Below are 24,081 nucleotides of genomic sequence, written 5' to 3' on the forward strand. Positions count from 1 at the left end.
ACCGGGGCTGATAGCGGATGAATGGAGGGCAACAGGAGGACAGTGAGGGACGCATCTATGCTTATGGGGCTGGAGGAAGCCCTGGGTAAGTAAAATAAACCAAAACTTTGTGACGCAAGATCTCCGAGTCTCTTTAAGTACTAGACTCTTCCGCGGTGATGACGTGTCCTCACGGGACAGACCTAACCACTAACATTTAAAATATACTATGAACCTGAGGCTGCTAGCCATAAAGGGTCTACACATTTTCTAAAGAGCAGGAATAAATTGGCAGCGCTCATTATCACGCTGCAACTGAAATGAAACCAAAAGGGGGTGTGCACTGCCCCCCAGGAGACTTAAATACACACATTGAAAACAAATCAGATGCAAAACTATGCACCAAACCCTAACCTAAAATTGAATGCAAACTGATACACATGGATGCAGCCAGCCTCAAGTAGCCCCACATCCCTGTACAACAGAGATATTGTCAGCACTTACAAATACAGGCTGCGCTCCAGTTGACCAGCTGCATAGATGAGAAGGGGGCCCTATACAAAACAAAAGGCTACAGATCAATTAGAACACAACAGATATAAACAAATGAACACTATACTGTACACCTTGGAATTACAAGATGATTCGGTGTGACTGGGGAGGATTAAAATGATAACTACAGTTATATTATGAGTTTCATATTCCAAAAAAATATGAATAAGTTAAATGGTCATAGACTGCATAGGCTTGTCCAACTAGAACCATGGTAGGGATAATAGCTTGTGAGCTCCACTGACAGTTAGTGACAAAGATTCTAGATTCTGTGAAGTGCATTGGTCAGTGTCAGTGCTATATAAATACATCACTTGAGTAATTTAGTCTTTGCATTAATATGAAAAATCTTTACCTCTGTCTGATCCCATGAATAGATTCTACAAAGAGACAAAACGATTTTAGAATGCACATGTGTAAGGTCACTTATGATTTTGTAAGAACATACATTTGCGATAGAATAACCATTCATGCTAAGCAAATTATTTAGCAGCACTCCACATACAGATGGATTGACAAAATGTATGGACACTTTACCTAGGGATATAAAATAATCAACACTTCATTGATTTACACAAATAGTTTTCCAGATAACATATTCCGTGCTCAGCATTCACAGCATGCATACATTATTACAGATCAGTTGGTCTTTTTTTTTAATTTACACATATAATAAATAAAGCACACCAGAGCTGGCTTTAACCTGTAGCCTATTACCTAGCTGGGGTATCTTCCAGCCTTCTGTAGTCCATGTGGTCCCTCAGCATCCCCTGGGTCCCCTCAATACTCCCACTGGCAGATCAGTAAGATTTGCGACCCGAACGTGGGTCATGCTGACTGCGCATGCGTGTCCCTGCCCGCGTGCCCTTCCTGATCAACCTCCCATCTAGAAAGAATGAACCATGCATGTACAGAACGCTAATCAAGCAGAGCGGACAGACGGTGCCACACATGCAAAGTTGGCACGACTCGCATTCAGGTCACACATCTTACAGAGCCACCAGTGGGAAAACGGAGGTGACCCAGAGGATGCCAAGGTACCTCACAGACAACCGGGGAGGGGGTGACACAAGATGTTCCAGGTTTAAGATGACACTGAAGTGAAAATAAACTTCTGAGATAATGAACTGTATGTGTAGTACGGATACTTAGTAGAACATTAGTATTTTCAGTTATATAAAACTTTACTTATAACACTGCATCATTCTGTCATATTTGCAGTTTAGACACCACACTATTTTTAGCTGTAAAACAAAGCAGAGCTAATGACCCTTTGAACCTTCCTGCTGTAAAACCTTTTCTCAACCTGTCTGTCACTGTTTCTTGGCTGTTTAAGCTATTTAGAAAACAACGGAGTTCGACCGATTTGGTGCAAAAGCTCCTTTTTCATAGATAACAACTCAAGTGTTTTAACTCCTCCTGTACTTGAAAACAGCATGAGACTTTTTTCCTTTGTTACTAATGTTATATTTGTTATCTGTACTACACATAAAATTCATTATCTCATAAGTTTATTTTCTCTTTAGATTTTGTGATGAAACGCGGAAAAGCCGCTGCCTCTCAAGGTGAGGCGGCTGTTTCCGCGTCCAGCATGGCGTCACAACGCGGAAAAAACGCTGCATGCCGCACAGGCAGTGCGGCGGAATCCGCATTGGGAACGGCGGAATCCGCATTGGTAACGGCGGAAGCCGCATTGGAGGCGGCTCCCGAACTCGGTTCACTGGATACATTGCAAAACAGTACTGGTGTGGCTGGGACTGATAGTCCACCTAGATTCAGAGTGACACGCGCGCACAGAGGCAGAGCTTAAATAACAGCCAGAAGGGAGTCAGCTGACCAGGCGGGTCAGCTGACATTTTCCACTACTCTCATTGCTCCAGCAATTAGGGAGGTCCTGGAGAGGTCCTTGTGTATATATACTGCTGGCTGTTCACTTGCTCTTTGTCTGGCGTTGCGAACACATACGTGGGAGCACTCAGACCCGTAGTCAGATCTTTAAGTGTGCCGGGACCAGCTGGAGCTGTAATCCTACACTTAGCTAGATTCTGTTGATAGCTTAAAGTACTAGTTTGATTGTGATTATCTGTTATGACCTTCTGCCTGCCTGACCATCCTCTTGTATTCTGATCTTGTACTTTGCTATTCTGATACTCTGTTGCCGAACCCCGGCTCGTCCTTATTCTCTGCTTCTGCCTCTTGATCTTGTACCTCGATATTTCTGATACCCTGTTGCCGAACTCTGCCTGTACCTAGACTCCGCCTCTGCCTTCTGAATTTGTACTTTATCTGTCCGTGTGTTACGATCTGGCTTGTCTGACCTCGAGAACCAACCTCACTATTGGAGGCAGTTCCCCGTCCTGTTAGTGACACTTTCTCCTGAGTGTCACTCTCAGACTTACCTTCCTACTCGCAGCCTGACTCCTCCCGCCTTGGAGAGTTCAGGTCTTCAGAAGGAAGCCATGCAGTACTCCCCACTGCACTTAGGCTCAGTCCTCTTAGTTTTACTGTTACACCAAACACTACACTCTGCTCTAGTACAGAGGTTAGCTGGTATATCGGATTATCGGTGATACTGCAGATCACTTATAATCTGGTATACATCTGTATTTCCAGTGATACTGCAGATCACCGGTAATCAGATCCTCTCTGTGCTCCACCGTTCGTTAAAGATTTGCTTTAAGCGCAGTTCAGGTGTGCTTTAATGAATGACTCTTCAAACTCACTATGGAAAGTTTTTCTGTGGTTGTATATCTGGCCAAGATCTCCCCACGCTTGCTTGACCATGGTTCAAAGTCACTTCCAACATATTCTTCTTTGTCGCGTTTCTTTCTGCTCACATCCTAAGAAATGGAAGAGATATTATTCTGGGAACAGCACTGAAATACAACAGCAGTATAACAACAGGTTCATAACAGTAATATATTGCAGCAAAGAATCTATTCACCCACTGAACAGTATATTCCTTTAAAACTACAATTGCTTTGTGTTGGTACAATCTCATCAACCGTGAGGATTTTTTCTGCAACAATTACAAATGAATTTCCATGCAATGACTGATCCTAGTTATGATTCTAATAGCTGAAGGGCTTGCTTCTTTCCACAAAAAAAAAAAAAAAAAAAAAAAAAAAAGGTCATGACAGTTACCACAGCAGCTTGTTCTAATAAAATGGACATTTTAATAAAATGGTCCTGGATTTCGCTTGGTAAAAATCATGACAACAGGAGCAATAAAAAGTATAGGGACAAGTTTTTATTGTGCGTTATGCCAGACTCTAATTCAGGCCAATGTCAATAGCGTTAGGAAGAGGGTTGAAGAGAAACTCCGGCCAAGAATTGAACTTTTTTCCAATCAGCAGCTGATACATGAGAAATCAATTCCTTTTCACAAACAGACCATCAGGGGGGCGCTGTATGACTGATATTGTGGTGAAACCCCTCCGACAAGAAACTCCTAGGACCGTGGTACTTCTGGCAGTTTCCCGTCTGTGAACCTTGCTGCATTGTGGGAAATAGCTGTTTACAGCTGTTTCCAACTGCCAAAAAAGCATGCAGCAGCTACATCACCTGCCAACAGTAAAAATGTCACCATGTAATAAATGTCACAATGTAAATCAGGGATTTCAAAGATTTTACAATGGGCAAACACTGACTAAATAATTTATACATAATTATTGTAAAAATGAAGCACTTTTTTATTACATGATTTTTACTGGAGTTCCTCTCTAAGCTGTGTACACACTTGAAAGATTAATGAAAGATCACAGACCAATTTTACCCCCTTCCATGTGGTATGAGAGCCATACTGACACAGTCAATTCTATTGAGCTGAACTCCCCATCAGATAAAAATCTTTACAAGATGCTGTACACATTCAACAGATCAGTATCTGCAAAATATCTGTTCCTGCAAAAGATCCGCTCCTGCAAAATGCATTTATAGACTATGATATCTGCAGATCTCATACGCACCTTGTTTAACAGATATTCATCTGCAGATCAGATCCACCAGGATGGATCTTCAGATCTGCAGATGATTGTCAGATATGCAGATGAATGTCTGTTAAACAAGTTGTGTATGAGGATCTGCAGATATCATAGACTATGAATGCCTTTTGCAGGAGCGGATCTTTTGCAGGAACAGATATTTTGCAGATACTTATCTGTTGAACGTGTACAGCGTCTTTGTGTGCAGCATCTTGCAAAGATTTTTATCTGATGGGGAGTTCAGCTCAATAGAATAGACTCTGTGTTCTCATACCACATAGAAGGTGGTAAAATTGGTCTGTGATCTTTCATTAATCTTTCAAGTGTGTACACAGTATTAGGCTATAGTCAGCAGGTTACTGAAGGCTTAAAGGTGCTTACACACCTTTGACTTATGTCGCTTGTTGGGGGTCAGGATCTGAACCCCTTGGGGGGCATCACTGGACCAGCCAGTACAGACAAGTATCAGCAATGTAGCTGACAACACGTTCTATTGCTATGCATGGGCCCAAGGAACGACGGAATGGCGTGTGTATGCATCGGCTGGTTTCACACTGCAACGCTCCGCCAGAAACAGGTCTTCAGGGAACGCCGTGTTAGTATGCAGTGTACCCTGTCTGGCCACCAGCCTAGCAGGAAGTGAGGCATGCTTGCGGTCATACGTGTGTATGTACATGCCACTGAGAACCCCTTGGATGAAGTGTGCGGGAATGGGGAGTTTGAGGATAAGGGGGTTGACCATGTAATTTTGCCCAGGGCTCGACTGTAGCTAGGCGCCCTACATGCAGAATATCTGATAACATTAGCACCAAAAATGGTAACATTTTAATGTTCATAAGAACCTATATCTCATTACCGTACTAGACGCCAGAGGCTCAGCAGTAGCAGCAAACATAGACAAGGGATCAGTTCCATCCAGGACGCTGCTCAGGGGATCCACAACTGAATTAGAGGAACAAGAAGAGGAGCTGGACGATGTGCTCTCTTTACGCCCCACCTTCTTCGATTTGGATTCTGTAACCTGTATTATGAATGTCATGTTAAAGAATTATTTTACAGAATAAAATTAACATACTGTATTTTCCTTTTCTACATCGAAAATAATCAATGTCACTAAACCTATCTAGTTGATAAAAATGATATTAGTTTACAATATTAAAAAGGTTCAAGAGTACTAAAAAGCTGCAAACAACCTAACTTATATGACACTATGATGCCATCTTGTGGACAAAGTAGCGAAGTTACTGCAGTAACAGAAATTATTTTAGAGGTGAATATAAACCCTCTGATGGATTCTGAGAGTAATGATGGAATTTGAAATGAGTTCTTATGCATCAGTGTAAAATGTAAAAAAAAAAAAAAAAAAAAAAAAAAAAAACTCTTGTAGCAGTGTAAAGTACCAATCATATTGGCTCTGACAAACACTGGGCTGCAGCATTCATACTGGCTCTGACAAACACTGGGCTGCAGCATTCATACCGGCTCTGACATACACTGGGCTGCAGCATTCATACTGGCTCTGACAAACACTGGGCTGCAGCATTCATACCGGCTCTGACATACACTGGGCTGCAACATTCATACTGGCTCTGACAAACACTGGGCTGCAGCATTCATACCGGCTCTGACAAACACTGGGCTGCAGCATTCATACCAGCTCTGACATACACTGGGCTGCAGCATTCATACCGGATCTGACAAACACTGGGCTGCAGCATTCATACCGGCTCTGACAAACACTGGGCTGCAGCATTCATACCGGCTCTGACAAACACTGGGCTGCAGCATTCATACCAGCTCTGACATACACTGGGCTGCAGCATTCATACCGGATCTGACAAACACTGGGCTGCAGCATTCATACTGGCTCTGACAAACACTGGGCTGCAGCATTCATACCAGCTCTGACATACACTGGGTTGCAGCATTCATACTGGCTCTGACAAACACTGGGCTGCAGCATTCATACTGGCTCTGACAAACACTGGGCTGCAGCATTCATACTGGCTCTGACAAACACTGGGCTGCAGCATTCATACCGGCTCTGACAAACACTGGGTTGCAGCATTCATACTGGCTCTGACAAACACTGGGCTGTAGCATTCATACCGGCTCTGACAAACACTGGGCTGCAGCATTCATACCGGCTCTGACAAACACTGGGCTGCAGCATTCATACCGGCTCTGACATACACTGGGCTGCAGCATTCATACTGGCTCTGACAAACACTGGGCTGCAGCATTCATATTGGCTCTGACATACACTGGGCTGCAGCATTCATACTGGCTCTGACAAACACTGGGCTGCAGCATTCATACCGGCTCTGACAAACACTGGGCTGCAGCATTCATACTGCAGCTTGTCCTGTTGTGTTCTTATTTTCTTATACAGTACTGTGACTGGAGACAACATGGACAGAATTAAAAAGTAAACTTTTTTTTAATAAGTGCTGGCTGCAAATGTAAAGGTGGCTACTAATGGTCTAACTTCTTGAGCAATCGACCAAATGAAATGGTCTGGTAAAGATTGGAAACACTAACGGGAAGGGAAAACTAGCAAGATCTGATCACGGGAATCAATCCATTCTTCCTTCAGTCCGAAGAAACTGAAGCGAGAGGCATATGGTGACTGCAATATTTATTTCCTTTTAAAAAACAATTGCCTGGCAGTCCTGCTGATGTTTCTTGCTCCAGCCAAGTATGAATCACACATCCGTAACAAATATCTATTGTAAGGAGAACAGAGGCGCCAACAGAATAAAATATATCTAAAAAAACTTTAAAATTCCTCGGGAGGCGGTGGTGGACTCATCTCCTCGAAGCAGACATGATACTGTGGGTTTTAGTACAAACAAATTTATTTATATACTCCAACATACAGCGCAACGTGTTTCGCGGGTATATTCTCACTTCTTCAGGCAATAACGAACAGGAGTACACATAGTGCAGTCTAAAGGTCACGATAAGTGCCTCTGTGACCTTCACCTTCAATCTGTGTTTGTACTAAAACCGACAGTATCATGTCTGCTTCGGGGAAATGAGTCCACAACCACCTCCCGAGGAATTTTAAAGTTTTTAGATATATTTTATTCTGTTGGCGCCTCTGTTCTCCTTACAATATCAGCATCCACCCCTGGTGGAGGGGTTGAATACCCTTTCGTCTCCTAACCTACAGAGAGCAACATCTTAATCCTGAGTGAGGACAGGCCTAATCTCCTCACCTGCCTACACAGTGGTTGCCTAATTGGTAACCCTGACTTGTGAGTATATCTATCATATACTTTTCCATTTACCCATCACCCAACTTACTCCACTATATTGGGCTCTCGGTATTCCTTCTTTTTCTGTAACAAGTATCTAGTCAGACTTCAGTCAGAGCACCTAGTCTGTTTGCGTGTTCAGGGTCTATGGCTAAAAGTATTAGAATCAGAAGATTAACAGGACAGCCAGGCAATGTGAATTGTCTAAAAGTAAATAAACTTGTCTCCATATTCATCTCACTAAAGGTGTGCTCTAACCAGGCATACTTATGTAAAATGGGGAAAAGTTCTTTCATAATCCTTCTGAAGTCCTTCACAAGAAGGTTATAAGGCCCTTCTGGCATATTGACACACCCATTTATTTTTTTTGTCTACAGGTGATACTCCATCACATAATTACATGGGCACCTTTGCCCATACAGTACTGGCAAGCCTCCTCATGAGGATGACTAAGATAGCACAAAAACTCACCCATAATCCACACCTTCATTTGGGCACAGGAAGGTGGGGAAGAAAGCTTTGCTAGAGGAGGGAACGGTCCCCCTCACCAACTATTCCCCATCTCCCAAAGCGGATATGGATAGGATGGCATTTTTGAGGGAAAACAATCATACTGCCAAAGTGAAAAATTCAAAACACATTTCAAAGAACATCTCCTATACCTTGAGACTTTATCCCATAGAATACATTTCCTAAATAATTATGTAAAATTTAGCCCCATAAAGCAAAGTAAATGGTTTACATGCATGCTAATCATATTTACACCAAGACTGCTAAAGCTACTCTTTGATGCCCTGAAAGTTTTTCTATACCTCTTTCTATCTCCATGTAAAATCCCACTGCTGCCCATACCTGGTTCAGTATTACTTACATACAGTACCTGCAATTTGCTATCTGCACACAAGGTCTGAATTGATCAATGTTCTGCGAAATCTAATCTTTTCCTCTCTGATTGTCTCACATCACTAACCAGAAGCCTTGTGCAAATAACAGATATTTAATTAAGTCTTTCACGCTTGATTTCTGACCTTTTATATAAAAATGATGTGAAATTATAGATTCTCAAAATCAAGTTTTTGTAGTGGTGAATACAGTAATTACCCAGCTTTATATTATCCAACAATTCTATATCTCCCATTGTAGGCTATCTATAATGAAGTAATCCCATTCTCTGCAGTGCCCACATTGTCAAGTTTGACATTGGCGAATTAACCCACATACTGATACCCTAGACACTTCCAAAGACTATCCTACAATCAGGATGTATCCATATCCACAGACTCTGCTACTAATAATTCATGTGTGTCCCTTGATCTCTCACAATGGTGTAAGATTGACAATTTGCTTGGTTTATTTCTGGGCGTTATATTGCTTGGCTCTTCAAAGTCCTCTGAGATATATTTTTAGGTGTGATGTTGTTTATTTCATGTGTTAAGACAATGGTACTTCTACCTCGCATGTTGTAGCTACTGATCGGTAACTGGCATTATTTTTCTATTATGTGACAACTGTATTGTTAAGTAAAAAAAGTGTTTAATAAACAAAAGTAAGTCTGTCAGTCACAGTTATAGGCAGAAGTGGAGGACTGCAGAGAGGGGCGTGGAGAAGACTACAACGGTCCTGATGATGTATAGTGCACACCAGGCTGTCTCAGCCAAGAGTTCTCTAAAGACCCTGCAGAGGCCTCCCGGTAAGAGAGGGCTCAGGAGTGCTAGGTTAGTTTGGAGGGGGAGAAAGTTTCACTTGTACCGCATAAACTGGTTTCTGCCCTCTTTACACATTGTCTGCACACCTAGAGTCCCAGCCTCAAATTATAGAGCACTAGCACAATGGTCATGTGACATTTGTGTCTGGTAATCATCGTGCTGTGGAGATGATCGAATATGCAGGAGGCCAAAACTGAAGACAAGTGTACAGGGGGTGAACAATAAAATAGATAAATCAAGTAAGTAATCATAACCAATGGCTGCACATTAATGAAAGCTGGGCAAGGTACACGGGGAGCAGTGTTCGTAAAGTACAGAATGATGCAGGCATGAGAGAGACACAGTTACAATGATTGCCGACATCAGCACTTGCACAAGTTAGTAGCAGAATGCTACTATCCGCAGCAGGAGGAGCAGGGACTAGTAGGAGAGGGCCACTGCAAGTGAGGACAGTAGGCCCTGCATTTTACAGGGCTATAGGTCAGAAATCTAGGTCTGACTAGAGTATAAGTTGCCCCCTACAGTTTACTTTTGCAAATCAGACCTAAACTTTTCAACTTATAGCCCAGCATATATGGCAGAGGTATAGCAATAGCCATAGCAGCTGCTATGGGGCCCTGGGGCAGAGGGGGCCCAGGTGGTACTTTATGTATTAACTATTCTTGTGTTCCTCCACCCTCAGGCTTTGTCTCAGTGCCCATTGACTATATGCACTGTACCTTGTATAAGAATGTAAATTGCTCAATTCACTTATCTATAGGGCAAGTGCAGGTGATATTGCTCAAGAGTTCCTACATCTTATGGTCCCATGAAAGTTTTGCTATGGGGCCCCATAATCTCTAACTACGCCACTGATATATGGCATGTCAGGAAGCTCAACAATACATAATTAGGACAATTATCTGTTATCTGAGCTTTCCCTGTGAGTGCAGAAGAAAAAGCTGAGCAAACGAAGAAGAAGAAACCGTTCTGTGTGATTCTGTGCAACAGCTACACTGACTGCAAGCATGCCATTCTTACAGTACATCCGGCATTACTACGTAACATGCCCCCTTCCAGAACATGCTGTACTAGGAGCTGGAAGTTGGTAATTTCTGCACTGATAAGATAAGGTTAGGATTAAGGCAGGCAGTATAATTATATGGGCTATGAGAGGAGAAAGGTTTTCTTGTATATTGTTCCAGGTTGCAATCCTGTTTTAATATTAATCACAAAATAATCCAACTCACAGTTATGGCCTTTAAGGGATGGTAATCTCCATATTCCACAGGGATCGTCTCTAATCTGCATGCTTCCAGCTCTTCTGCATAGTGCCTCTCTCGAGAATGCCTGGATATTGAAATACAATTAAACATTTGTACAGCTATAACTAAATTAGTAATTTATAAGTATCAAAGGAACAAACAACTTAACACTCTTAATACAATTGTCAGTAAGTCAAATTGTCCCAAGATGTCACAAATCCAACATTAAAGGCAGCACTGAAACGGGCCAGAATAGAAGGAGCATTATCATAGGGGATTACAGTAATTGTCGGGCTAAAATAAGAAACACTTCTTGGTCTTGGTCTGGTACCAGTCCTTGTTGGCCAGTTGCTGCAGTTGGTAGAGGGGTGGTAACCTCTGCTGTAGCTGGCAGAGTGCTGTTAACTGCTGCTGGCAGTGCAATGGTAGCTGCTATTGCAGCTGTCTTAGTGGTGACACAGTTGTGGGTGATGCTGGCAGAGTGTTGGTAACTGCTGCTGGCAGAGCAGAGCAGTCGTAACTGCTGCTGCAGTTGGTAGAAGGGTGGTAACTGCTGCTGCAGTTGGTAGAAGGGTGGTAACTGCTGCTGCAGTTGGTAGAAGGGTGGTAACTGCTGCTGCAGTTGGTAGAAGGGTGGTAACTGCTGCTGCAGTTGGTAGAAGGGTGGTAACTGCTGCTGCAGTTGGTAGAAGGGTGGTAACTGCTGCTGCAGTTGGTAGAAGGGTGGTAACTGCTGCTGCAGTTGGTAGAAGGGTGGTAACTGCTGCTGCAGTTGGTGGAAGGGTGGTAACTGCTGCTGCAGTTGGTAGAAGGGTGGTAACTGCTGCTGCAGTTGGTAGAAGGGTGGTAACTGCTGCTGCAGTTGGTGGAAGGGTGGTAACTGCTGCTGCAGTTGGTAGAAGGGTGATAACTGATGCTGCAGTTGGTAGAAGGGTGATAACTGATGCTGCAGTTGGTGGAAGGGTGATAACTGCTGCTGCAGTTGGTAGAAGGGTGGTAACTGCTGCTGCAGTTGGTAGAAGGGTGGTAACTGCTGCTGCAGTTGGTAGAAGGGTGATAACTGCTGCTGCAGTTGGTAGAAGGGTGATAACTGCTGCTGCAGTTGGTAGCAGGGCTGTGGAGTCGGTCCAAAAATCCACCGACTCCGACTCCTCAGTTTAGGATTCCACCGACTCCGACTCCTCGACTCCGACTCCTCTAATTTGCATATTACAATTTTGTTGATTAAAAGTATGTAACATGAAATTCGTCTCTTAACTGCCAACGCTTAGGAATTTTACAAGACAACTGAAGTGAGAAGGATATGTAGACTACTATATTTATTCCCTTTAGACTAAAACTAGTCCTTGGTAAGAGTACTTGTAAAAGGTACAAACCGGAACAAAGAACATCTATCAGGCCCTAGGCAATGTAAGTGTGGGTACATGTAAGAATGATGTGCAGGTACTCTGCAGGGGAATAAGGAGATTGTAAACAGACAACACCTCTGTATTCAATGTGCACAGCATTCTCAGTGGATTCCCTGCAGCTCTGTGGGGAGTGCATATGTAGAGTATAGTACTACTGTGTAACAAAGTAAACCTGAGACAATGAAATTAAAGTTTTATACATACTTGGGGCTTTCTCCAGCCGCCTTCAGGATAATCAGTCCCTCGTTGTCCTCCTCCACCACCTGGATCTTCTGCTATGAGTCCAGGTACTTGAGCCAGTCGGGCGTAGTGCGCATGCACACACTCCGCCGCCAGGAGCATACTACACCTGTGCAGCACTATTGCGCAGGTGCAGAATGTTCCTGGCTGTGGGAGCGGCATGCGGCCGGACAGCGCTGACTGGCTGAATTACCAGGACTCATAGCAGAAGATCCGGGTGGTGGAGGACAGCGAGGGAATGATTAGCCTGAAGGGGGCTGGAATAAGCCCCAGGTATGTATAAAACTTTACTTTTCATCCGTCTCAGTTACCCTTTAATTTGTAGTCACCAAACCAAATTTTAACAACATATCAAATAATTTGATTTCATCAGCAAAGGGAGTGCATACATTTGCATAAATCAGCATCAATGCAGAATTATTTCCATCTCGTTGACCATCTCTATTAGTGACACAGCTACACATCAGGCTTTATTCTTACAGCATAGATGTTATTTAGTATATATAAGAGATTCCTGTGTACACATCATATATACAGTCACAATCAGATATGTATATCTGACCTTAAAAATACGGGGACTGCTTTATTGAAGCAGTACAAGTAACTAATTTTGATTGGTTTATTTCATTTTTGTGGACTAAGCACAGCTATTACTGTATATATACATTATTTTTAATGACTATTATCTGAAAAATACAACATTTTATCATATTTTCTATTTTAATTACAGTTACAAATTCTTTAGGAGTCGGAGTCGGTGCATTTTTTCCCGACTCCAGGCACCCAAAATTGCCCGACTCCACGACTCCGACTCCACAGCCCTGGTTGGTAGAAGGGTGATAACTGCTGTTGCAGTTGGTAGAAGGGTGATAACTGCTGTTGCAGTTGGTAGAAGGGTGATAACTGCTGTTGCAGTTGGTAGAAGGGTGATAACTGCTGTTGCAGTTGGTAGAAGGGTGATAACTGCTGCTGCAGTTGGTAGAAGGGTGATAACTGCTGTTGCAGTTGGTAGAAGGGTGATACCCACCCTTTCCCTCCCTTCATATAGCTTCTCTGGTGGTTTAGTGCCCCCCCCCCTCCCCTTGTTCCCTCCCTCACATAGCTTGGTGATGGTCGTAGGGTTAGTGACCACTGTCCTGTACTCCCCCAGCTCCATCAATGCAGAGCATCTAGTGCAGCAGTAGCAGTGCTTCTCTCAACTTCCAGTGGGTACCTATGAAATTGCCGCCGGGAGACTTGGGTGCAGGATACAGCCAATATACGGCTCCTGCACAAGTCCTGGCGGCATTAATTACTATTCCCCCTCCAGGCCGACCTGGATGGTACGGAATTCTGTAATTCGGCTGCCAGCTATTGCTGACGGCCGAATTACAGTGTTTTAAAAGTAACTTCAGCTCCGTCTTCTGATGGCGTCGAAATTACTTACTGTGCGCCGCTATAGCCGTAATTCCTATTATGTTCTATGGCGCCCAAATCTCCTGCGCTGTTATTACAGTGTTCGACTTCCAGCACCCTAGCTGTCATCCCAATCCATAACAGCTTTCAGGGGGGGGGGCAGCAAGGGACTGAAGGACACCTTTGGGTCACTTTAGGTTCCCTTTAAGAAAGGACCTAATCTCACTGCTAATCACATCCTCACCCCTTTCAAAGCAAACCATTCCACAAAGAATTCCTAAGCAAAAAACAACCCAGTTTTAACATTCAAACCACACTGGTCCTTTCTCTATGACTATTCATTTTCCTTTATACTAACATAAGAAACATTTATCAGGATGGAAATAAAGTGGAGTGAAATAAAGAATACATTGAGGTAAAATAAAGAAGTGAAGTTTTACTCATGTAGGGTCTCAACCGGCCCCTAGAAGTCTAGCTGCTCCAACGCTAAAGTTCTGCTGTCCCCTCCATTAGCTTGCCGACCCCCAGCTGGGTCGTGGGCTTCTGTGCATGCATGCATGCATGCACGCTGCATACTTCTCACAATCTGGAACGATCTGCGCAGGTCACAAAGACTTGAACTCCACAAGTGCAGAATGCTCCCAGTGGCAGGAGTGTAATAACAAGAGGCACACATGTGCAGGCGAGATTAGATTAATCAATTCCGGGTTTAGGAAACTTGAACGGCTGTACGAACAAAAATCGAGAGTTTGGTGGAACATCAAATATAATCGTGATTATTTAAATGACTCCAAAACACCACAGTGGCTTCGAGTCCAAATTTTCCCCTATAGGCGTGACCTAACGGAGAGCTTTAAGAAGAGATGGGAGGAAAATTTTGAGGCATGCTCTAAAGTTAGCCTTACTTTGATACAAGAATTGGAGGAGGAGGATTTAAAAAGAATTGATAAAGAAATTACGGAGACTTTAGAGTCATTAGTCTCCGTGAAGGATCATACGCTGTTTATTAGTAGAAATGAAAAATTGAAAAAGCATATTGAAAAATACAATCGAGATATAGTAACTAGAAGGGATAATAAATTTGAAAAAGACAGGACAGCCTACCGTTTGGGTTACGCCTATAGGTGGAATAAACAGAGAAACCCAATCGACGAGAGAAAACCCAGACCTACACAACCCATACCTAGACCCACAAAGCCACCAGGTTCTATTCCTGTGAAAGCCCAACCCTCAGACACTCCAATCTCCAGTGCACCAGAGGACTCGGACTCCTCTTTGAGCAGCGCAAGCGCCCGGCCCCAACAAACTCCAAAGGCAGTGGTAAACAATCGACCTCATACTAGATCAAGTAAAGTTGAAAACAGACCGGAGTATAAACAAAACAAGGAAAAGAAGAAAAAATACCCCAAGAAAGAGGGCCCAATCAATAGATATTTAACAGGATGCACTTCGGAAGACACTTGTGAGGAGGCAGATGGGGCTTCGGGTGGCTCCGGACCCTCATCTGTCTCAGCGGCTTTTTTAGCCAACAATATTTTGAATCTAGGGAACACAAATATCGCAAGGTGCAGGCTCCCTGCTCTCCGTTCCCCTGCCCCTTCTTCCCCTCCCCCCTGCCTCGGGAGCACCCGCCAATGTATGCAGATAATCAATCTGTCAGGGGTATGTCTAGAGGCCGGCTTAGATACACTTTTAATGAAGGGTCTCGGTTTTTGCCCGAATCGCACTTTAGATCGATTTGAATTTATCAAAGATATACATATTTTTTGTCATAACTTAGTTTTAAAAAGCTTACATAAGAAAAAGGCGGAGGCTCCCTTGGGCGGGGTGATTAAGGAGTAGAGGGAGTGGTCGAACAAGGATTACAGAGCCCTAATGGATCTTATTGATCTAGGTGACGAATCTGGATGGATTACAGCGGATGATGATCCTGATGCCCTGGTTTCAATTGATCTAGATAGGAACAAATTCAAAAAGAGGTCTTTATCCTTCCCGCCTTTCTCCCTTTGTCCGGGGGTTCAAACTTTTGTGCAATTAATAGAAAAGGATATTCGCCAATTATGGTTAGAGCCGAGTCCTTTTCCTAATTTGGATCCTAGAGAATCCAATGCTCTACGTGATTTTATAACCAGGACCAACCTGGTGGTAAAACCCTCGGACAAGGGGGGAAACATTGTTATCATGTCAGTTGAACAGTATACATACATGTGCCAGAGAATTCTGAGTCAGAGGGAGTGCTACCGCAGGGTTTCTCCGTCCAGGGTGGTGGAGAACCAGGTGGCTATGAAAAGTATAATTGATGAAGCAATGCAGATGGGGACTATCAGCCCCCAAACGGCAAATTTCCTTAAAGTGAAAAAACCTGTTACTCCAACGTTTTATGCCTTACCAAAGATTCATAAGAACCTACAGAGGCCCCCCGGACGACCAATCGTCTCGGGATGTGGAGCTTTAACTGAAAAAATCAGCATCTATGTGGACTATTTTTTGCAGCCACACGTTCTCCGGTTACCCTCATATGTGAAGGATACTTCGCATCTTCTTAGTATTTTAGAAGGCCTGCAGTTGCCCCCTGGCTCTCTTTTGGTAACCCTGGACGTAGAGGCCCTGTATTCCAGCATACCCCAGGACAGGGGAGTGCTCGCGGTGGAAAAATTTCTATCAGAACTGGGCCTTTCCGAGTATGAACATAACCTTTTTGTTCTAAAGCTGCTGACCTTTATTTTGGAAAACAATGTGTTTTTGTTCGACGGTTCGCATTACCTCCAGGTGCAGGGGGCGGCGATGGGCACCACGTGTGCTCCGTCTTTCGCCAACCTGTACCTTGGGGATTGGGAACGGGGCATTTTCGGTGATGACTCGCTCGTGATGTACCTGTGCCATATCGTGTCATGGCACAGGTACATAGACGATATTTTGATTTTTTGGACAGGCGGGAGGGAGCTCCTGGATGAATTTGTATACAGTTTGAATGATAATACACTGAACCTTAGGTTCACAATGAATTGTGATACACGATCGGTCCCTTTTTTTAGATTTAAGGGTTAATGTGGATGTCGATGGTCATATCACTACCAGTTTGTTTCGCAAAGAAACAGCAACAAATTCTTTTTTGAGGGCAGACAGCCTGCACCCTAAACACACAATACGTGGAATTCCAACCGGACAATATCTTAGAATCCGGCGAAACTGTTCAAGGGATGCTGATTTTGAGAAAGAGGCAAAGGCCTTACGAGCCCGATTTCTAGAGAGAGGTTATAAAGACAAATGGCTCAAGAGGGCCTATAAACGAGCTAAAGATACAGATAGAACGACCCTTCTGGGTCATCAAAACAGAGCACAGACGAAAAGCAGTGGTGACGATAAGGTACGTTTGATTACCCGTTTTTGTGATCAGGAAAGTCAAATACACAGAATCCTGGGACGCCATTGGAACATACTCTTAACTGACCCTTCAGTGCGGGACTTTGTGCCCCATAGACCAATAGTGACTTTTAAACGTTCTAAAACCCTGAGAGACTCCCTGACAAGCAGTCATTTCCGATCTGGATCTACTCCCAAGCACTGCAATGTTTTGGGTACGTATAGCTGTGGAGGGTGCGCATATTGTAGATTTCTAAGTATGGGACCTGATATTGTGCTCCCGAATGGACGCGTTTGGAAATTGCGCCATTTCGTAAATTGCAACACCATTTGCGTGATCTATTTAATGTCATGCAAATGTGGATGTTTCTACATAGGAAAAACGACCCGAGCGTTCAAGGAACGCATAAAAGAACACATTGGCGACATTGGGGGGTGCAACTTCAGATCTCCCATATCGAGACACATTAATTTGACACACAGAGGTGATTCAAGTTTTGTGAAATTTGTAGGTTTGGATAGAATACATCCACATGAGAGAGGGGGAGATTTTGATAGGATCCTCCTACAGATGGAACTGAGGTGGATCTTCACTTTGGATGCAACTAAAGGGAAGGGCCTTAATGATGCGGTTCATTATGGGGCATTCCTTCCCACATGAAGATATCTTCCCACATGTCCTACACTCATATTCATATTTTACTTTGACTCTTTTTCTTTTCTTTTTTTCCTTCTTTTCCTTATTTCCTTTCTCTTTCTTTCTGGTCCTGTCCCCTCCCTCTCTGGTCGAAATCTGCACAACAGCATTTTTGTATAAACATGCATATAATAACACAAATTTTTGCGATATGTGTACATTGGGTTGTGCATGTGCGTGTGCATGTGTATGCACGTATGTATATGTATATATGTCTTTTATGTATGTGCGGGTGTGTATGCATGCACACGCACATTTTTTCTAGATATGTCCTTCGTAAATATGTCTCAGACCTTGCCTCAGTGTTTTCTGTATCAGAATTTTTTTGTATCAGTATTTTTCATTTTTCATATTTCATTATTTATTTCTATGAGTGTTTCTTGATAGTCTTTACAGCTATGGAAGCTAGATCGATCTGTTATTATTTTTTATGTTAAATCACCTATTTAATGGCTTGTTAGCTAGGTTTTGGGTTTTCCGTCTTAGGAAGAATTGATGTCCCGGATCCCCGCCTCTCATTTCCCTCCTATGCACAGTGGGACGCTTCCTGTTTGCGTCCCACTGTGGAGCGCTCGGCGCATGCACACTCCGTTTGCCTATTGGGCGGCGGTGAGTGTATGTCTGCCCCGTGACGTGGCATGACCCCGTTGGCTGAGCGGTGACGGAGGAGATGGGCGGGGCCCACGGGACGCTTTTGAAGGGGGATCGCATAGCGCGGCATATGGATAGACGCTCGTTTCCGAGGAGGCCGTGAAAGTGAACGGCGAAACATGTCAGACGTATAGCGTCTGAGGCCAACTACTACACCCTGGGTACCAACACCAACTATCTGGCCGGTCTGGTAACTATACCTGCACTTCAGCATGAACTATATGTTGGTCCTTAGCACAAAAATAGACCACATGCACAGCAACATCAAGCTTATCAGCTGCTCAATTGCTCCTCAACACGCTCTGTAACATGCATGGCTTATGACTTGGACAGCACACAAGCTGACATCATCTTGAACTTTGCTTACTCAAATCCCACCTGCATGACCTATGCTGGCATCGTTTTGCTTTGCTTTGTACAATATATGAATGAACAAATTATCTTGAATGCTGGAACCAGAAAAAGTACCGCAAGTGTTTATATATATAGCAAGTTTACTGCTTTGATATGCCGCTTGGAGGACTGCGATTGAGTCCATAAATAACCAAGAATGCGGTTCTATGACGATTTGTGATACATCTTGCTGTGTAATGGAGCAATCAGGACTGGTTTTTGTTGCCAATTTAATCCTCTGCAACTAGGACCGACATCAGTGTTTTTTCGTTTTTTGGATGTTGTTATATACCAGCCGGTGCAGACATCACCTTTGAGAGCTCAGAGGACTGCAGCCTCTGTTAGCCTTTACTCGTTGGTGCAATTTTGGGGTATTAGTAAGTTGGTCTCTCTATAGGGTACTGCTAATGCCCTATTTTAGATAGGGGGGTGGATGTGTCTTTTTCTCTTGGTAGTTTTGGGGATATTTATATCAATATACAGGTATGACTTTTATCCATTTTGATGTTTTGATATTTGATCAATAAAGCGTTTCCTACATGCACCCAAGAGTCAGCTGATCCTTAGTACAATTACCACACATGTGCAGAAGCTTGTGACCCAGCCTGGGGTGGCGATCTTACAGAAACGACAACAGCAGCCTAGAGGACAGTGGAATGTCTAGGTGCTGCAAGATGCTCCAGGTAAGTAAAGCACCACTTCTTTTTTTTTTTTTTTTTTTTTTTTTTTTCAACCTCATGAATCCTTTAAGCCCATTTTCAGTAGAAAAATAAAATACAAACATATTTACATACATCTGTACTTCAGTTCTAACAGAAGGAAAAACTTAAAAGAGGGTAGGTCCCTCCACAAAAAGCAACAGTTGTCAACTATGATATGTTTTGCATCCCTTTTGACCAAGCTATATCTGTGCTTTGCATTACATATTTATATATAATATTATTACTACTGCTATTATCACGAAAAATATATAATATTTATGAAGATCAAAATGCAGGGTGTATGGATCCATTCCACATAGAGGAACAAGAGCTCTTGTTATAACATGGTAAAATCGCCAGCTGCAGTAGAATGTAAAGACAACACAAAGCAGAAAACTAACATTGACAGTGGTGTGAACGTCATTTACTACATAGTCAGTGATGTTCTGTAATGTCTGCGCATACTGCCACAAATACATAGCGAAATGAGGAACTCACCACTGTATAGAAGCCATCTTCAGCGTCATGTGATTCCTTCAGTGTCAGCTTTTACCTCTGACCTCTCGCCATACTGTGGCTGGCAAATCTCTGTCAGCTGGTCCTTGCCAGCCGGGCTGCATTATCACTGACGATAGATGGATGGATGGTTGGTGTGGAATTTGCTTTGCTGCTGGAGGCGAGATTTGCTCACAGCGCCATCTGTCGTCTCTCTGTGGCTGTGCACTAGCTGAAGTCATTCTGATGAACCCTGGACTTTTCCACAGTCCACGCTAGTGATGGGAAGTTCGGATCTTTTCAAGGAATCGGATGGATCATTCGATTCGGTTCATTGAAAATATCCGGATCTTTGAACGAATCATTTGATTCATTTTACTGTGGATTTAGACTGGGGAGGAGTGAATGACTAGCAGGACAGGACTTTCCCTGCAAGGTGTACATTCCTTCAAGCCTGGCTGCTATTTTAGCTAGCTAGGTGTCAACATTACTGCTGGCTGCTTTAGGCAAGGCTATATACTGCTATATTTTACTTTAATTTACTTTAAAACAGAACTTAATTTAATTAGTTCTGTTTTAAAGGGAAGGTTCAGGGAGTGGGAAAAAAATTAAAATCCATATACACTTACCTGGGGCTTCCTCCAGCCCGTGGCAGGCAGGAGGTGCCCTCGCCACCGCTCCACAGGCTCCCGGTGGCTGACCCGACCTGACCAGGCCGGCTGCCAGGTCGGGCTCTTCTGCGCTCCAACGACAGGCTCTTCTGCGTTCCATGCGGGCGCGCTGACGTCATCGGACGTCCTCCGGGCTGTACTGGGCAGGCACAGAACTACTGCGCCTGCGCAGTACAGCCCCGAGGACGTCCGATGACGTCAGCGCGCCCCCGTGAGGAGCAGATTGGAGCGCAGAAGAGCCCGACCTGGCAGCCGGGCCAGGTCGGGTCGGCCACCGGAGACGACCGGGAGCCTCCGGAGCGGCGGCGAGGGCACCTCCTGCCTGCCACGGATTGGAGGAAGCCCCAGGTAAGTGGATATGGATTTTTATTTTTTTTCCCACTCCCTGAACCTTCCCTTTAAGACACATGATATTGAGACTCAGTGCAGGATGATAAGATAACCTTCCCTCGCCAAGAGAGAGAAATCTCTTGCCTTATCCCCTCCAGTAAGAGTAAACATTTTATTGCCTGCCCATCTGGTTCACCCTGAGCAGTAGTATGTTCACGTTGAAGAAAAAAGTTTTTGCATTTTTGTACTTTTTACATTGTTATTTTATTGTTGTGTTAATTAAAACGTTATTTAAATCTAACTCTGAAATGTGTCATTATTTTCGAAGTTGCATGTGTGTATATTGACCCATACATCTATCATGACTCCTCCAGTCTCCTTCTCCTACTGTGGTGTGTATGCAGCACAGCAACACACAGGATCCACTAAAGGGAACCTGCGGTGAGAAGGATATGGAAGCTGCCATATTTATTTCCTTGTAAACCATGCCAGTTGCCTGTCAGCCCTACTGATCATCTGGCATAAGTAGTCTCTGAGTCAAAACCCAGGTACAAGCATATGGCAAATTCAGTAAAACCTGAGTCGGAGTACCTGATCTGCTGCATGCATGTTCAGGGTATATGACAAAAAGTATTAGAAACACAGGGTCAGCAGGGCTGCCAGCAACTGGTATTGATTAACCCTCCTGGCGGTATGAAACATTCCGCCAGGAGGCAGCACAGCAGTTTTTTTTTTTTGGTTTTTTTTAAATCATGTAGCGAGCCCAGGGCTCGCTACATGATAGCCGCTGCTCAGCGGCATCCACCCGCTTCGATCGCCTTCGGCGATCTCCGATCAGGAAATCCCGTTCAAAGAACGGGATTTCCTGGAGGGCTTCCCCCGTCGCCATGGCGACGGGGCGGGATGACGTCAGCGACGTCGTGACGTCATTGGGAGTCCCGATCCACCCCTCGGCGCTGCCTGGCACTGATTGGCCAGGCAGCGCACGGGGTCTGGGGAGGGGGCCCGCGCGGCGCAACGGATAGCGGCTAACGGACACGGGGCAGCGGCGATCAGTGTGCTGGCGCAGCTAGCAAAGTGCTAGCTGTGTCCAGCAAAAAAAAATTATGTAAATCGGCCCAGCAGGGCCTGAGCGGCACCCTCCGGCGGCTTACCCCGTGTCACACACGGGGTTACCGCGAAGGAGGTTAAAAGGAAATAAATATGGCAGCCTCCAAATACCTCTCACCTTGGGTATCTTAATATTCAAATGGACAGCAGTGATAGTGGGTGTGTGATTACTAGCAGTTATTTGCTTTTTGACTGGGGAGCTGCTGCTTATGCTGGCTGCTGCTGTAACCCGATTTCTGAGTGAGTTCCTTCTTTAAGGTAGCCATACACTGGACGATTTGCCATCAGATCCGACCAACAGATAGATCCCTCTCTGATCTAATCTGATCAGAGAGGGATTGTATGGCTGCCTTTACTGCAAACAGATAGTGAATCGATTTCAGCATGAAACCGATCACAATCTGTGAAGCTGCCGCTGCCGCCGCCCCCTTCCCCCGCATACATTACCTGCTCCGCCCGGCGCTTGTCCCCCGGTCTCTGCTGTCTTCTTCTTCATGCTCGTCCTCCTTCACTGAACTTTCTGCCGGGAAAGTTTAAACAGTAGAGGGCGCTCTACTGTTTAAACTTCCTGCCGGGACAGGAAGTTCAGTGAAGCTGGAGGAGCCGAGCACGGAGAAGTGACAGCGGAGACCAGGGGACACGCGCCGGCCGGAGCAGGTAATGTATTTCCGCTAGCGTCAGTCGTCGGGCATTCAAACGCCGCTATTGACGCACTCCTGACTCGCCAGTGATCGGAGTAAAAGCCCCGCCCCCGTCTCCATGACAACTCCAGACTGCTTCTCTGACTGGGGCAATCCCTCCTGCTACTGCTCTGCTCCGCCTCATACACTCCTACAAGCTGCAAGACTGCAAGAGGAGGACTTCATCTCCCAGCATGCCTCATCACCCTTTATTACACAGCAAATCAGAGCTGTGTGGGGCGGCTGAGGCATCGGCTCTTTCAAAACTGAGAACCGGCTCTTGTCGTTAGCAGCAAAGAGCCGGCTCTTAGAGCCGGCTCGTTCGCGAACGACCCAACACTAGCAGAGATGGATCACTCTGTTGGAGGGGAGCCAGCCTTGCAGGGACAGCAGGTAGATGAGAGAGAGGGGACATCGGTGCCACTGCCAGATATGTGTAGAGCACACATACTGGCTATAATGTGCTGCTCATTATAGGCTGTCTGTTCTGTAGTTGTGCACAGTGAACAAATTGGAAACTTTTGGCTCAGCTCAGTAACTTTACAGACAGCGTGCTGGGCTAGAAGGGCAGGCACTGTGATTGCAGGGCAATATGATCCTCCTGCACTGCTCTAAACAGCTGCACTTCACTTCTGGGAATGCTTTGGGGAATGCTTTCCTTCACTGTGCAACGTTTGCATTCAAAGTATACAGATGAACATATAGGTGAAATATATGTAAAGCATATGATTGCTTCATGTGGGTATTGTGTGCAGACAAACATTTCTGCTCTCTGCTCGTCCCTCCTCCCTTCTCTGTCCACTCCCTGCCCTCTGTCCATCTTCTCCCCTTCTCTGTGTGTCCACCCACCTCCCCTTCTCTGTCCACCGCAGGGAAAGTCCTGTCCTGCTAGTCATTTCACCCCCGAATGCTTCCCTATAGTGATGGGTCGTTCACGAACGAGTCGGCTCTAAGAGCCGGCTCTTTGCTGCGAACGACAAGAGCCGGTTCTCAGTTTTGAAAGAGCCGATGCTTCAGCCGCCCCACACAGCTCTGATTTGCTGTGTAATAAAGGGCGCTGAGGCATGCTGGGAGATGTAGTCCTCCTCTTGCAGCTTGTAGGGGCGGAGCAGAGCAGTAGCAGGAGGGATTGCCCAGTCAGAGAAGTAGTCTGGAGTTGTCATGGAGACGGGGGTGGGGCTTTTACTCCGATTCTGAGTGGTGTCTAGTGAATTTTAATGAA

General features: G+C 44.7%; 1 protein-coding gene across 4 annotated transcripts in view; it reads right to left on the bottom strand.

Moving 5' to 3' along the window:
• VPS35L (VPS35 endosomal protein sorting factor like) overlaps positions 1–20,209 on the bottom strand; it is a 184,808-nt gene extending 164,599 nt beyond the window's left edge. For all 4 annotated transcript variants that reach the window (XR_011022754.1, XM_068244800.1, XM_068244802.1 and 1 more), the window contains exons 1-5: positions 20,072–20,209; positions 10,710–10,809; positions 5,371–5,535; positions 3,255–3,371; positions 887–911 (exon numbers count right to left, since the gene is read on the bottom strand). Coding sequence is in view for 3 of the 4 variants with exons in the window: in XM_068244800.1 (XP_068100901.1) it covers positions 887–911; positions 3,255–3,371; positions 5,371–5,535; positions 10,710–10,809; positions 20,072–20,100 (436 nt within the window). In the remaining variant the exon portion in view is untranslated. The remainder of the gene's footprint in view (positions 1–886; positions 912–3,254; positions 3,372–5,370; positions 5,536–10,709; positions 10,810–20,071) is intronic.
• Positions 20,210–24,081: the final 3,872 nt, after the last annotated feature.

The sequence above is a fragment of the Hyperolius riggenbachi genome, chromosome 7 (assembly GCF_040937935.1).
Source record: "Hyperolius riggenbachi isolate aHypRig1 chromosome 7, aHypRig1.pri, whole genome shotgun sequence".
Classification (NCBI taxonomy): domain Eukaryota; kingdom Metazoa; phylum Chordata; class Amphibia; order Anura; family Hyperoliidae; genus Hyperolius; species Hyperolius riggenbachi.